We start from the raw sequence: 17,044 nt of genomic DNA on the forward strand, positions 1-17,044 counted from the left end.
GAGGGGGAGGACGGCGGCGATGACGACGGCGTCGATGAGCACCGGCACCACCACCATCACCAGCGGCAGCAGCAGCAGCAGCAGCTGGACAGCCGCTACGACCGCGTCTTCGCGGACAGCTCGGACGAGGACGACGACGAGGAGGACGACGACGACGACGGGGAGGCGGAGACGGCGCACCTGCTGGGCGGGGAGGGTAGCGAGCGGGCGGCGTGCTACACGACGGCGCACGACCTCCGCGCCGGCTACCGCCGCCCACGGATGTCGCTGCAGCAGCAGCAGGCGCCGCCGCAGCCCCCGACGCCGGCCGCGGCGTCGAGCGCGGTGGCGCCGTTCTCGGGGCCGGGCCGCCTCACGCACGCCTTCTCGGCGTCGGCCGCCAGCCGCTCCTTCGACGGCGGCTGCTGCGGGCGCCTCCCTCCCGCCGGCGCCTGGAACCCGCCGGCGAGCCTCCCCGAGCTGGGCGACGGCCGCGCCGCCCCCTTCGTCCCGCCGCCGCCGCCACCGCCACCTCCGCCGACGCTGCCGCCGCAGGCGAAGGCGCGCGGCGCCGGCGTGCGGCGCTCGTACTCGCAGCAGGAGCGGCCCGGAGCGGCCCGGCGCCGCGCGCACGACTCGTCCGACTTCGGGCTGCTGCTCACGGACCGCGCCAGCATGGGGCCCTTCGCCGGTCACGCCGCGTTCTCCTTCCGCTACGGCGCCGGCGGGACCGGCGGCGGCACCGGCGGCGACGACGTGGTCGACCTGGGCGACGCCGGAGGCCCCGGGCTGCTGATTCTCGGCGGCGGCGGCGGCGGCGCGGCCCGTCGCGCGGGGATGTGCGGGGAGCCGGAGGCGGCCGCCGGGGGTGGCGGCTCCGATGCGCTACGCGGACAAGCTCGGCGGTGGCGCGGGCGGCTACGGCGACGGCGGGCGGGCGGAGGCCTGCTACTCGCCGGGCGAGTGCGGCCTGCTGCTGTACGACGGCCCCGTGCGGGCCTACGAGCCGGAGCCGCGCGACTTCTACGCCGGCGCGCCGGGCCCGTTCGGCGTCCCCGTCGCCTGCAAGGTCGCCGGCTGCTACTCCCGCTGCGGCGGCGGCGGCGCCGGATCCAGCGTGATGGGCGGGGGCGGAGTGCTGCCCGTGAGCTGCTGCGGCGGAGGCGGCGGCGGCATTCCGGGGCCCGTGCCGGTGCCGGCCACGTACGCCATGGTGCCCTCGCACGGCGCCGGCTGCCCGCAGTGCAGCTACCGCTGCGGGAAGGGGTTCGCGCAGCCGGCGGCGGACGGCGCCGGCGGTCTCCTGCTCGAGCAGCGGTGCTGCGCGCTGGCGGGCGGCTGCCACCCGGCCGCCTGCTGCGATGCCGGGGTTGGCGTCATGATGCCGCGCGTCGCCGGCAGCGGCGGCTGGGGCGACGTCTCCCGGCCGTGCGAGAAGAGCTCTTACGCACGTGGCAGCTACGGGGGCGGCGGCGGCGGTGGCGGGTACCACCTGGAGGCGTGCGGCTGCACGTCCGTCGACGAACGGCACTTGCCGGTGCGAGGATACTGCGAGGGCGTGCACCAGCAGCAGCAGCAGCAGCAGCACGTCCTGCTCGACCGCTACCGACACGGTGAGCGCGAGGAGCTCGCCCTGGACGCCTGCGCCGCCAAGTACCCGCCGCGACGGGGCTCGCCGGGCGTAGAGGAGCGCTCCGGGTGCTACGGGGAGGAGAAGTACGTCGCCATCACAGCCGGCGCGGGCCTCGCCGTCGGGGAGAAAGCGGACGAAGCGAGGCAGTGCGGAGGCGGCGGCGCCGGCAACATCGCCGGCGCCGTGAGACGCGTCGAGCCGGAGAAACCGGCGTTCGCCCAGGACGCGGCGCCGGTCGCGACGGCGTCGGCGGCGGCGACGGCGCCGAAGAAGCAGCCGGAAGCGCAGGCCGACCCCTTCTACGGGGCGCGGGCGATGGACGGAGGGGACTCGCGGCGCGGGGCGCCGGCGCCGGCGGCGGCGGCGGCCCCGGACGCCGCGGATGCGGCGGCGCAGGAGGCGAAGGCGGCGCTGTCGGACACGTCGAGCCCCCCTCCGGACTCCGGCGCCGACTTCGACAGCCCCCTGTCGCACCCGTCTCTCCAGCAGGCCGGCGCCGGCGACAGCGGTTACGACACGGAGAACGTGGAGTCGCCGGCGCCCAGCGGGCTCGAGCCGGCCAAGCTGCGCGGCTGCCACGCGGGGAAGGACGACGGCGCGGATGGCGCCGTCGGCTCTCCCGCCGCCGGCGCCCTCGCCGTGGAGGTCGCGGTGACGACCGACGCCGACGAGGTGGACGAGGGCGACGAGATGGAGGGCGGCGCCGGGGATGCGATGGCGTCGCCGCTGGCGCTGGAACCGCCCAATAGGGACTCGGCGTACTTCTCGGACGGCGACGCTGACGCCGGATTGGGAGACAAAGCGCCGGTGGGGACGATGGCGCAAGGCCAGCGGGCGGGTGGAGACGACGCCGTTCTGGGCCGGGCGGTGTCGGCGGCCGCGCAGACTTTCTGCCAAATCGATTGTGGCGGCGGTGGAGGTGGAGGGCCGCGGTGCCGCGAGCATCGGCCGTCCCCGAGCGAGGGATCGGACCGGGCCGGAGGCTCGAGTGGGGAGCCGGCGCCCGCGAGGCCCCCGCTGGCGCGCGGTCACATCGTGCTTTGCGGCGATTACAACGACATTGACACCAACGAGGAGGAGGAGGAGGAGGAAGACGACGGTGCCAACGACAGCGCGGTGCCGGACGCACGAGTGACGGACGGGTGGGACGCGCGGACGGACGGCGCGGTAGGAGACGAGCGCCGTCGCGGCGCCGCGGCCTGGCCGGTGGCGGCGGGGCCGCGGCGCCGCTCGGGCGACGGCCCCGCCGGTGCCGCCGACGCCGACGAGCGGCGGGCGGAGGAGGAGGAGGAGGAGGGGGACGAGGAGGGGGACGAGGTGCTCGCGAGCGATGACAGAGACGTCCGAGCAGAGGTCCCGGACGGAATCGCCGAGCAGCCGCCGCCGCCGCCGGAACCCACGGCGCCGGCCGCCGTCGCCAAGGAAGCGGTGGCGGCACGGCGCGGCGACGAAGAGGAAGAAGAGGTGGATGACGTGCACAGCGAGGACTCGGAGGAGGACATGGTGGTGTACAGCGTGCAGGGCAACAGCTCGGACAGCGACGACGACGACGACGACGACGGCGGCGGCGGCTTCGGCGATCGCCGCGGGGGCGACGGCGGCGATGGCGACGATTGCGGCGATGGAGCCAACGCCGGGGGAGCGGAGCCGGTGCCCGTGGTGGTGACGGAGTCGGAGGGCGATCGCTCTCTGCGGAGCATGCTGAGACCACCCGGCGACCTCCGCGGCCTCCCATCAGAGGCCGCCAAGGGGGTCCGCTCCAAGAAGATGGTGTCGTTCTTCGACGACGTCACCGTCTACCTGTTTGACGAGGTGTGTGGCGGCTCGCCGAGTCCCGAGGCTCATTGTCGGGGGTGGGGGGGGGGGGTCCTGCTGCATTGTGGGTAGTCACAGCTGCAATTACCAGCAGCGCCGCAGTCGCTGCTACACTCACCAGCAACACTGATCGCTGCTAGAGTAATCAGCAACACCGTGATCGCTGCTACACTCACCAGCAACACTGATCGCTGCTAGAGTCATAAGCAACACTGTGATCACTGATAACAGTCACCGGCAACACCGTGATCACTGCTACACTCAACAGCAACACCGTGATCACTGCTACACTCAACAGCAACACTGATCGCTGCTACACTCACCAGCAACACTGATCACTGCTAGAGTAATCAGCAACACCGTGATCATTGCTACACTCACCAGCAACACTGATCACTGCTAGAGTAATCAGCAACACTGATCATTGCTACACTCAACAGCAACACTGATCACTGCTACACTCAACAGCAACACTGATCATTGCTACACTCAACAGCAACACTGATCACTGCTACACTCACCAGCAACACTGATCACTGCTAGAGTAACCAGCAACACTGATCATTGCTACACTCAACAGCAACACTGATCACTGCTACACTCACCAGCAACACTGATCACTGCTACACTCACCAGCAACACTGATCACTGCTAGAGTAACCAGCAACACTGATCATTGCTACACTCAACAGCAACACTGATCACTGCTACACTCACCAGCAACACTGATCACTGCTAGAGTAATCAGCAACACTGATCACTGCTACACTCACCAGCAACACTGATCACTGCTACACTCACCAGCAACACTGATCACTGCTAGAGTAACCAGCAACACTGATCACTGCTACACTCAACAGCAACACTGATCACTGCTACACTCACCAGCAACACTGATCACTGCTAGAGTAATCAGCAACACTGATCACTGCTACACTCACCAGCAACACTGATCGCTGCTACACTCACCAGCAACACTGATCACTGCTACACTCACCAGCAACACTGATCACTGCTACACTCACCAGCAACACTGATCATTGCTACACTCACCAGCAACACTGATCGCTGCTAGACTCACCAGCAACACTGATCACTGCTACACTCACCAGCAACACTGATCATTGCTACACTCACCAGCAACACTGATCACTGCTACACTCACCAGCAACACTGATCATTGCTACACTCACCAGCAACACTGATCACTGCTAGACTCACCAGCAACACCGATCATTGCTACACTCACCAGCAACACTGATCGCTGCTACACTCACCAGCAACACTGATCGCTGCTACACTCACCAGCAACACTGATCACTGCTACACTCACCAGCAACACTGATCATTGCTACACTCACCAGCAACACTGATCGCTGCTAGACTCACCAGCAACACTGATCACTGCTACACTCACCAGCAACACTGATCATTGCTACACTCACCAGCAACACTGATCACTGCTACACTCACCAGCAACACTGATCACTGCTACACTCACCAGCAACACTGATCATTGCTACACTCACCAGCAACACTGATCGCTGCTACACTCACCAGCAACACTGATCATTGCTACACTCACCAGCAACACTGATCACTGCTACACTCACCAGCAACACTGATCACTGCTACACTCACCAGCAACACTGATCATTGCTACACTCACCAGCAACACTGATCGCTGCTAGACTCACCAGCAACACCGATCATTGCTACACTCACCAGCAACACTGATCGCTGCTAGACTCACCAGCAACACCGTGATCATTGCTACACTCACCAGCAACACTGATCACTGCTACACTCACCAGCAACACTGATCGCTGCTAGAGTCATAAGCAACACCGTGATCACTGATAACAGTCACCGGCAACACCGTGATCACTGCTCGGGTCACCAGAATCTCTGTGATCACTGCCGGTGTCACCAGCAACGCCGCGATCGCTGCTAGGGTCACCGGCAACAGCACGACAGCTATTCCACAACACTTTGAAGGCCTGCACGGTCGCCAGTGTCAGTGCGCTGCTCAGAGAGTGAGCAGAGTGCACCCCCATTGAGGCGGACATTTCTCGAGGAAGTTCTGAATAAATTATGAATGGCTCTGAAAGGTGCTCGCTAACAAACGGCGTTAGGGGTTACTGTGGGGATAGCGGTTAGCGCGCTGGGCTACGAGCCAACACTAGTGATGATTATCTGAGCCGGTTCTGCGCCTCCCCAAGTTCTCCCCCGCCTCAAATGAGACCTCGTTCAGTGTGTGAGAACATCGCCACTGGGGAGACAAAGGGCAGCCGGGCGTGTTTACTGGCCACCCCACCCCCTCGTGTACCGTGCCAGCCTTCATAGGTGCTCGCAAACAGCACTTGCCCCAACAGTCTGTTAAGGCTACACGGGGAATCCTTGTCTTTGTTTGTGTGCATGCGTCGGGCAGGAGAGCCCCACAAGCGAGCTTGGAGACCGTGGCCTAACGGAGGATGACGGCGCCGAGGGGACGCAGCTCGGCGCCAGGGCGCCCTGCTCCTCCGAAGGGGATGAAGGGGGCCATCACGAGGAAGGCAAGGGTCGTGCTGGTGGTGGTGCCGTGGTGGTGGTGTTGTGGTGGTGGTGCCGTGGTGGTGGTGCCGTACTGGTGATGGTGCCATGGTGATGCTGCTGTGTTGGTGGTGCCGTGGTGGTGGTGCCGTGGTGGTGGTGTTGTGGTGGTGGTGCCGTGGTGGTGGTGTTGTGGTGGTGGTGCCGTGGTGGTGGTGCCGTGGTGGTGGTGCCGTGGTGGTGGTGCCGTGGTGGTGATGGTACGGTAATGGTGATGGTGCCATGGTGATGCTGCTGTGGCGATGGCCATGTTAATGGTGGTAGTGCTGTTGCTGCTGCTACTGCTGCTGGTGTTAATGGTGGTGGAGACGATGATGGTGGTCACATTGCTGTTGCAGCTACAGCGCCTGTTGCATGTGGTGCTGGTGCTGGTGTTGGCTTTGTTAATGGTGGTGGAGGTGATGATGGTGACTGTGCTACTACTGCTACTGCTGTTGCGTGTGCTGCTAATGCTGGCGGTGATGATGGTTGTGCTCATGATGGTGTGCTGCTATGGTAGCAGCTGTGGCACTAATTTCACGAGGTAAGGCCCACTGAGCTATATCGCATTCTTTCAGAAGCGGCCTGGCCACAAGTGATAGCTCGCCGAAGTGGCTTATCACGTGCAAATTTATAGCAGCTCAATACTCGAAACGCACGTTGATACTAAGAGTGGAGTAAAAAACCGGAGGAGCCGGAGAAAAATCCACGTGACCACACGCAAACTTCAAATTTACAGCAGGCATCAGGGTCGGGATCGAACCCACCACCTCCTGCATACCAGGCGAGGGAGTTAACAACTCGGCTGCTGTAGGAGTGGACCTGGTGGTGCTTCTTGTTGCTGCTGCTGCCAGTGTTGTGGACAGTTCCCTTTGAAGTGCCCGGCCGCTCGTAACTGGGACCCCACTCCCTTTGTCCAACAGTCGGCGGTGGCAGCGGCGGCGGCGGCGCCGGCTACGAGTGGGACGATGAAGACCTCCCCCCGGGGCCTCGCCTGGTGCGGCAGGACACGCCACGGCACGCATCACCTACACTCCGCGCCGGCGCCGGGGACAGCGATGACGACGCGGGGGCCGCTGCTGATGGTGACGACGACGACGGTGGAAACGGCAGCAATTTCGCCACGTGGTTGGGGTGTGATGAAAACGCGCAGGCCTCCGTTTTGCCAGCGTCGTCGCCGACAGGGCCTGTTCTGCTCTCCGCAAGCACCGAGGATGGCGGCCAGCCCTTGTCCGGCAACCAGGCCTCGCCGGGCATCCAGACCTCACCTGTTGCCGAGGCCTCACCCGGGATCCAGGCCTCGCCTGTTGCCAAGGCCTCACCCAGCAACCAGGCTTCACCTGTTGCCAAGGCCTCACCCAGCATGCAGGCCTCACCTGTTGCCGAGGCCTCACCCGGGATCCAGGCCTCGCCTGTTGCCAAGGCCTCACCCAGCAACCAGGCTTCACTTGTTGCCAAGGCCTCACCCAGCATGCAGGCCTCGTCTGTTGCCAAGGCCTCACCAGACATCCAGGCATCGCCTGTTGCCAAGGCCTCACCCAGCATGCAGGCCTCGCCTGTTGCCAAGGCCTCACCCAGCATGCAGGCCTCGCCTGTTGCCAAGGCCTCACCCAGCATCCAGGCAACGCCTGTTGCCAAGGCCTCACCAGACATCCAGGCGTCGCCTGTTGCCAAGGCCTCACCCAGCATGCAGGCCTCGCCTGTTGCCAAGGCTTCACCCAGCATGCAGGCCTCGCCTGTTGCCAAGGCCTCACCCAGCATGCAGACCCCACCGTCTCGGTTCCGGGTGTCGACGCCAGTGCTGTCCCGATTCTCGGTGACGCGCGTCTGTGATGCTGTACACGGTGAGTGACACGGGTAGGATGGCAACCATCAGCAACACCACAACAAATGAAACCCCTCCCCCCCGCCATAAGCCATGTCATACAGAGTGTGCTGTTGTTATTGAGCACATATTACCATGTCTCTCTCCAACTCTGCTGCTTATTCACTACACATGCACTCATTTGATTAATAATACCGAGATGACCAAGGGAGAGGCCTGGTAAACATGCCAACGTTGGGCCAACTCGCTTGGCTCGCAACTTTGGTTAGCGTGAAGACACCGAGGACAGTGGAACGAATATTCTCCCTGGACAGAAGCTCCCATCACTGTGCTGTCCGAATATGAAACTGCCTCCCTGAACAGATTGTCAGCGAAATCACTGATTCTGGTCTGCAGGTGCCTCAAATGCCAAGCACACATGGCACATCTCCTAACTTTGCCACACGCCTTGTATTGTAGGGACTGAGTCTTTGAGCTGCAGTGAACCAATGATCATGCCGATTATATGCACTAATGTCTGATATTGCACCCAATAAAAAGGAAAAAAATAGGGGACTGGGCAAATATTCCCAGCAGGGACCCTCACGAAAGACAGTCACGAGGCTTTCCTGTGCAAGGAAATCATTTGAATTGTCACGATACACTAATTGTGGCGAGGAGCAGTGGCGCTTTGGTTCGCACAATGCACCACGCCCCCTCCCCACCGGCTCCCGGCCACGGCTAACGTTGGTGGCAAGCGACGTCTGCAACGGTCGGTCCTGAGCAGCGTGGTGCGTTTTGTTGGCGCGGTTTTGGTTAAAAGTTCAAGTTCATTTATTAGGTGTAGCCCTGTGAGCCATTCGACTCTTGAATCGGGTGCAACCGCAACAAAAAAACAAAAACATGAACAAGAAAACATCTTAAAGTGACTATGTGCAAACAGAAAATCCAAGAAAAGACAGCTAAATATTGCAGAAAAATCACCGTACACCAACACTGTGAAAATATCCCAGTGGGATGCAAGTCAAACAACAACTACCCCCCACAACCGGCACGAAAGCACGAAAGTAGCGAGGCCTTCATCCAGCAGTAGATTGACGGGAGGCCTGTGAATTATTTTAATGTTCATTCCAAACGGAGGCTTTCGCCACCAATATTATCCATTACAGAGGGTTTTTTTTAGTTTAGGTCGCGTAAATATGAATGTGTCGTCAAATCCTTCACAGTCACCCCCTCTATTTAAGACCGAAAGAGACGGAGGGTTTCTCCACAACTCTGTGGCTGTCGCCCGATGAGGCTGGTTGTTATAATTACCAGCGAAACGTCACGGTAATCGAATTGTAATAAATGTTGTGGGTTCACTCCCCAACACAACCGGTGTGCTGAACTAGTAACGAATTGGCACATTTTTGTTTACGTGACAAACCTTAACTAGTTGACTGTGTCGGGTGGTGGCGGGTTTAACGACACACATTTATATTTACACGATCTAACCCAACAAAAAACCTCTATTATGGATATATTGTATTGTTTATTGCGCCGAGTGTAACAAGCAGCTTCACCACCACCACTGCTCACTAACTAAGGTGCAGTGGGACGTTGGGTGCATTGGCAAGCGGCCTTCATTTGCAAAGGAAATTAGGAAAATGTCCCTCAAGCGTTTCCGTCAACACCATGGGCCTTTAATCCGAACGTCTGAGGTTCGGCGCTGAGGCAACAGTCACCGCTGGTAACAGCAATGCCTCAATTTGTTCATGTACATAATTTGAGTAGAAATAAAAGCAAGATTTTAGGGTTTCCCTCCCGAAGAGAGGCGTGATTTTATGGCTGGTTGCCCAGCCTTACTCGAACAAAGATCCCTCATTTGGCCTACGCCTGTGGATCTTAGCCTGGGGTTGCACACTGCACCCCCTGGGGGTGTGAGATGTCCTTTCTGAGGGTGGCCACATTTTTTTTAAGGTAAATCATCCAAACACAAACTAAGCACGGGCACGTAAGTTACAACCTTGTTTCATGAAACCCATGTATTTATGAACGTACATTTGTTTTTTCACAATTGAGAACCAAAGGGGTGCAAGTCTGCAGTCAAGGTTAAGAACCACTGGCCTGCACAAACTCTTGGGGTTGTCAGCGAGCACCTATCAAGACCGGCACAGTGCAAGAGATGTTTGTGTGGGGCACTATTACGACACCGTGGCCGCATTTATCTCCACATTCGGGGGAGGCCCAGGACCGGTTGAGACACTTCCCACTGTTAACTGTGGTCAGGGGAATCGAAGCCCCGTGACCAGTTATATTGGACTGACCACTGGCTCGAGTGCTTCTAAAACAAACACACATACACGTGCTCCCTTTCTGGCTTTAAGAGGGTCTCTCTAACATGCCTTGTCTCAGAGCTTTGTCCAGGCTAGAGGGAGGATAGTTGTCTCTGCTGTTCAGTGTTTGTCCTTCCATCTTTGTGTTTTATTTGGCTTCTCTTCAGTGTCTATGCGCGTGCCTGTGTACGCGAGTGTGCTCGCTAATAGCACTTTGCCCCAACTTTCTGTTGAAAGCCATTCTGGGGATCTTTGTACGGGGAGCAGCGGCGGGGTGCTTTGCGCACTTGGCTACAAAAGCCGCAAACCTGAGTTTGACTCCCAGGCCATCATTAGCAAAGTAGTGTCTTAACCTTTCCTGGCCTCTCCTAAGTCTACTCAGCGTTAAATAAGTACCTGGCGCGGTGTGTTAAAAATCGCTATTGCGGAGGAAAAGGCGGCCAGGCGTGGTGTTGGCCACCCCACCCCCCCTTCGTGTGCCATGCCGGCCATCATCGGTGCTCGCGAACAACACTTGTCCCAACTTTCTGTCGAAAGCTATACGGGGGGAACTTTGTCTTTATCTGCACGTGGGCCCACAGTATCTCTTTAAGTTTATAAAACAAATACCTTAAACGGCATCGCACAAAGCCTCTGCCCCCCCCCAATCCCACCCCAGCCAAGGTAACAGCGCGGTACAAACATCGCCCTGCGTGCCGGCACCTGACTTTATTCCCACCGTGGTGGGTTGGGGGGGGAGGGGTGAGTTTACAGCCCAGGAACGTTGGGGGCATACCGCACCCTGCACTCAGAATGTGGCGGCACGTTTCCCTGCTGCAAAGGCAACACGATGAAGTCCGCGGACGATGCAGATCCAATAAACGAAGAAACGTTGGGCCAACGTTGGTCCAACGGTTCCAACCACGTGACAACGTGGGCATGTGTTGACTGGGGGAGCACATGTTTTTGTTGTCGTTTTTTTTGTTGTTTTTTTTAATTGAATTCGTGCTCTCGGTGTCAAATCGTCATGAGACAGAAACTAACTTCCATTTGAAACTCTCCCCTTTGAGCGCGTTGACGTCAAAACGCGTCCCGGAATGGCCCTGGATGGAAGCGAGCCGGTTAAAATTAAACTGAGTTATCGATTGTTCGAATCCAATCGTATGCCGCAATTTGCCCTTGACGATTCATCGAATCGTAAATTATCAAGGGCAAGCAGTGGACGCGTCTGGGCCGACGTTGGCCCAAGCGGTTCCACCGACATGTCAAACTTCGGCCCGACGTTGCGTGCTCTGGAGAGGAGCGTTGAGATTGGGACAAGTTACGGTGTCTGCGGGATGAAGGACGACGGGGTCTCTTGTTCACCGTGACCGCTGACCTTTGCATCGTTGTGCCAACAGGTGGCGGCGAGACGGCCGGGGAATGACCCCGCGGGCGCGGGCTCGCATCGACGTCGACGGCGCCACGATCACAACGCTTCGATTGCTAATTGCCACACGCGTTACTAGCGGGCGGGAGACATTTAAAAAACAAAAAAACTATTACTGTAACAGCGATAACGATGAAGAATATATCAGTAGCGCTTCTTCACGAAACACTGAAACACTCACAAACCTCGTCCTGTCGCGTCCTAAAAGATTGATCGGGGAGATGCCTGGATTTTGGGCCCCCCCTGTGTGTCGTGCGGTCAGGCGGTGTGACGGTGGTCAGAGAGTCGCATGGAGTGGAGAGCCCCTGGCCTCCTGTGGGGAACACCACGGGGAGACTTGCGATGAAGACGCGTCCACCCACGCCGCTTGCCTGCCCATCGCCCGCCCGTTAGCTCGCTCGTTAGCTCGCTCGTTAGCGCGCTCGTTAGCGAGCCACGGACGCGTTTGCACGAATTCACACGCTTCACGTTAGTGCACGGGGTACCCACAAATCTTCTCCCGAGGTGTCGTGACCCCCCCCCCCCCCCCCGAGTGGATGCCCACTGCGCTGACCTGGGGAGGTCGGCGGAGGGGGTGGTGGGGGGGGCGATCGTCTCCGTTGGCGATGCTGGATCGGCGGTGGCAATTCCATGTTCCTATGGCGGAAAAGATGTCTCTCCCCCCTCCCCCACTCCCGCCACCGTAGGAACAGCCACTGTTGACTTTGCTTTGAAACCTCAGTTGGGGTGATGCTCATTTTACTGACCCCGGAGGGATGATGATGATGGTACTAATGGTATTGTTGATGGTAGTGATGGGACCGAGTTGACTCTGGTCAGGATTTCACACACTCCTGGGATCTCTTGATTGGGAACTCTGTATCTCAGCTACCCGAGCTGTTATCTTTGGCGTTGAGTGCGATCGTTATAATGCGCACGATTTTTGGTGAACAGATTGAAAAAGAAAAATGCGAAAGAGCGATCGTTGGTGAGGGAAATCGTTGCCATAATTGTGGTTCGGAGTTTTTCTAAGCACTTTTGAAAAGGTCACTTGAAACTAAATAATAAGAATAACGATAATAATCACAAGCTGTGAGCCTGTTATACACACAAAGGATGTACGTGTAACATTGGCGGTGTCTTGTAAACAGTATTTATTGATAAGTTACATTTGTCGTTGCTTTATCGATCGTACGCAAGTTGGGTTTAAAATAATTTTGACTGCCGAGAGAAAAAAATGTAAAAGGTTGAAGAGTATAACAATAAGCTTCAAATCAAGATTGAGTATAATGGAGTATAATAATTTTGACGTTTTGGCCGACTGACCTCCCATCGCGAGACACAAAAACAAAGAAAAGTCGTTTTTGAAAAGAGGTCAACTCAACCTGTCGAATAAGATCAAAGCGAACTCAGTATTTTCACAAATGTAGCGTTGATACGATGGCAGCGGCAATCGCAATTTGACTAACGTGTAGAGTTTAATTAGAGCACCATGAAAATGCAGCGACGTAACACAATGAAGAAAAGCGCCCGCCATTTTGTGTCAACACCCGGGGCCTGGGATTTGTTTTGTTTGTTGCTTCAGATGAGGGAGACCTCCGCGAATTGACCGTCGACATTGAATTTGACCGATCGATTGCCGTGGTCTGTGGTGCTTGCCCGTGTTCAATGGCGTCCGTTCATTTGCTTCAACAACAACAACAACAAATCCTTATTCACCCGAGATTTTATCCATCTCTCTTCTCTCTCTATCTCCCGCCGCCGTTCCGTCAGTGGTGAAATCGACTGCTCACTTGACTGTATTTGAGGGCTATAAAAAAACGCGATAGGAAATGTCACCGTTGCATTTACGTCAGAGAACGCAAGTCGCTCTCTTTAGTTTTGCTCGTCCTCCGTTAAAATTGAATTACGTTACATAAAAATGCGGTACGTCGTGATCTTAACATCCTTTATTTAACTTTATCATCCTGTCTCTTTCCAGTGCTTTCAAGGTACAGCTTTATCAAAAGCATTATTCCAGTGTATTAATGAAAAAGAGTCCACGTGGCGCCCATTTCCTTCGCCGGCCCCGAGATAGAGGTGTAAATTCCACGTTCATATGCCGGGGGCGAGTTTCTCGCGAAGGACATTTACACCAACTCTTAGCTGCGACTACGTGGGGAGCAATTTCCTGAACGCCCTTTCTTGCTAGTCCAGTCCACGTGTATTAACAACACGAAACGTGTAACATGTTGATTATGCTGACCTATTGGATATTTTTCTATCGTAAACGGTGTTAACGATGAAGGAGCCGAGATGTGTTTTTTCGTATTGCCTGAGGGTTACGTTAGAGATGGTGAGGTGATGATGGTTATGAAGATGATGATGGTTATGAAGATGGTGATGATGATGGCCAAAACTGAGGGGAAGTTATTGCAAAAAAAAACTAAATGGTGGTCACTTTGACAACCCAAAGGCAATATTTTGTACGACTTCAAGACAGAGTCACTCGTTGTGTTACAATTTCGCACGTGCCATTCGAAGCGCTGTAAATGCCAACATGCTCTAGGTTTTATGTTGAAACTTGTGGAAAGTTTGTCGCCGTTTTTGTATTTCGTTTGCCGTAGGGGACCGCGACTACGACTGCTGCCATGGAAACGGGACGTGGGTTTTTTCCCGCCAAAATAATCGAGGTGGGGGGGAGGCGAGGGGAGCGCGCTGGGTTGTGCATGTAAACTAGAGCGGGTCACGTGACGCACCCTGAGCCAATCGGCTGGCGGGGAATCGGTCGACGTCAGAGGTGTAGCGCATAATAGTGGCACGTGCGCGCGCGTCGATGTTACGGTAGATGTAGTCGGCCCGGCAATGGAGGAGGAAGCGAGTTTCACAGACGACTTAAAATCGTATTATTATTCCGACACAACTCAGCGACGTACACTTTACTAAAGCAGGGGTCGGAAAGCCTGCGGCTGTTCAAGGGACAACTCCGCGCCGTTATTTATTAAGGACCTGCCGTCTCTTGTTCACCGAATTCAAACGAAAAAAACGCCTCTTGCTATTTTGGTTTTGCCCGACTCCCCCTGTGCGTCAGAGACGTGCGAGGAAGACAATTGACTACGTAATTCGACGCTAGGCGCTTTTTCTAAATATATCTTGCAACAACAAAAAATCATCAAGTACGCGTAACTATTGCCATGCCAGATTTTTGTTGTTGTTGCTGCTGCTGTTGCTGTTGTTGCATATCTTTACAAAGGAGCGTGGATCGGGGTGATGGTGTAGAACACAGTGTAATATTTTGTATTGCTACGGAGAAGATATATTATAGCTATAAGATGTAAAAAAAACAAAAGATATGCCATGGGTTTACTATCAAATTGCATATACATTATATATGATATATATAAACACACCCACACGCACTCAAACATACTTAATAAGGTGTATAATGTCGCAGTTGTCTGTGCAGTGTGTTCATGTGTAACTTGCCAAGCCTTCGCGCGCACAGTAGTCTTATTATTATAAGTTAAAGTTTTAAATGATGATGACGACGGTGGTGATGACGATGATGATGTTAGAGAATGTTGATCCCACATATCGCGTGTGCGCCTCTGGTTGTTCGTGCGGGATCAGGCGAAGATTTACTCGAGTGCTCAGTCATTCATTCATCCAGTCATTCACTCACTCGTTCGCTCGTTCAAGAAAGGAAATTAAGCAGGAGGACCCTACCAAAAAAACCGAGTGTATCTTCTTGTAGACGCGCATCTCGGCTGTGTCTTCATGTCCTGGGCTTTCAGCAAACGTGAAACCGTTGGGAACAACATTGGCCCAATGGTTCCAACATTGAGCCGACATTGGGCCAATCGACGCCAACGTTGATCCAATCACACACCAACATTGATCCAACCACACACCAACGTTGATCCAACCACACTCCAACGTTGATCCAACCACACTCCAACGTTGATCCAACCACACACCAACATTGATCCAACCACACACCAACATTGATCCAACCACACACCAACATTGATCCAACCACACACCAACATTGATCCAACCACACTCCAACGTTGATCCAACCACACTCCAACATTGATCCAACCACACTCCAACATTGATCCAACCACACTCCAACGTTGATCCAACCACACACCAACATTGATCCAACCACACACAACGTTGATCCAACCACACTCCAACATTGATCCAACCACACACCAACATTGATCCAACCACACTCCAACATTGATCCAACCACACACCAACGTTGATCCAACCACACACCAACGTTGATCCAACCACACACCAACGTTGATCCAACCACACACCAACATTGATCCAACCACACACCAACGTTGATCCAACCACACACCAACATTGATCCAACCACACTCCAACGTTGATCCAACCACACACCAACATTGATCCAACCACACTCCAACGTTGATCCAACCACACTCCAACGTTGATCCAACCACACACCAACGTTGATCCAACCACACACCAACATTGATCCAACCACACTCCAACGTTGATCCAACCACACACCAACATTGATCCAACCACACACCAACGTTGATCCAACCACACACCAACGTTGATCCAACCACACACCAACATTGATCCAACCACACACCAACGTTGATCCAACCACACACCAACGTTGATCCAACCACACACCAACGTTGATCCAACCACACACCAACGTTGATCCAACCACACTCCAACGTTGATCCAACCACACTCCAACGTTGATCCAACCACACTCCAACATTGATCCAACCACACACCAACGTTGATCCAACCACACTCCAACGTTGATCCAACCACACACCAACATTGATCCAACCACACACCAACATTGATCCAACCACACACCAACGTTGATCCAACCACACACCAACGTTGATCCAACCACACACCAACGTTGATCCAACCACACACCAACGTTGATCCAACCACACTCCAACGTTGATCCAACCACACACCAACATTGATCCAACCACACACCAACATTGATCCAACCACACACCAACATTGATCCAACCACACACCAACATTGATCCAACCACACACCAACGTTGATCCAATCACACACCAACATTGATCCAACCACACACCAACGTTGATCCAATCACACACCAACATTGATCCAACCACACACCAACGTTGATCCAATCACACACCAACATTGATCCAACCACACTCCAACGTTGATCCAACCACACTCCAACGTTGATCCAACCACACTCCAACGTTGATCCAACCGCACACCAACATTGATCCAACCACACTCCAACGTTGATCCAACCGCACACCAACATTGATCCAACCACACTCCAACGTTGATCCAACCACACTCCAACGTTGATCCAACCACACTCCAACGTTGATCCAACCGCACACCAACATTGATCCAACCGCACACCAACATTGATCCAACCACACTCCAACGTTGATCCAACCACACTCCAACGTTGATCCAACCACACTCCAACGTTGATCCAACCACACTCCAACGTTGATCCAACCACACTCCAACATTGATCCAACCACACACC

At 55.8% G+C, this 17,044-nt stretch overlaps 1 protein-coding gene across 1 annotated transcript; it reads left to right on the forward strand.

The window, feature by feature from the left end:
- Nucleotides 1-740: 740 nt before the first annotated feature.
- On the forward strand, nucleotides 741-13,934 carry LOC144932704 (uncharacterized). The gene is made up of 4 exons (XM_078857051.1): nucleotides 741-3,424; nucleotides 5,859-5,982; nucleotides 6,922-7,842; nucleotides 11,497-13,934. The coding sequence occupies exons 1-4, from the start codon at nucleotides 860-862 to the stop codon at nucleotides 11,520-11,522; spliced, it is 3,636 nt and encodes a 1,211-aa protein (XP_078713177.1). The 5' UTR covers nucleotides 741-859; the 3' UTR covers nucleotides 11,523-13,934.
- The last annotated feature ends 3,110 nt before the right edge of the window (nucleotides 13,935-17,044 follow it).

This window comes from Lampetra fluviatilis, chromosome 5 (genome assembly GCF_964198595.1).
Source record: "Lampetra fluviatilis chromosome 5, kcLamFluv1.1, whole genome shotgun sequence".
NCBI lineage: Eukaryota > Metazoa > Chordata > Hyperoartia > Petromyzontiformes > Petromyzontidae > Lampetra > Lampetra fluviatilis.

Bases quoted from the DNA above. Each gene is read 5' to 3' on its own strand.
- LOC144932704 (XM_078857051.1), top strand. From the start codon at position 860: ATGCGCTACGCGGACAAGCTCGGCGGTGGCGCGGGCGGCTACGGCGAC. The intron at 5,983-6,921 runs GCAAGGGTCGTG...TTTGTCCAACAG, and splicing joins AGGGGGCCATCACGAGGAAG to TCGGCGGTGGCAGCGGCGGC. The intron at 7,843-11,496 runs GTGAGTGACACG...TTGTGCCAACAG, and splicing joins CGTCTGTGATGCTGTACACG to GTGGCGGCGAGACGGCCGGG.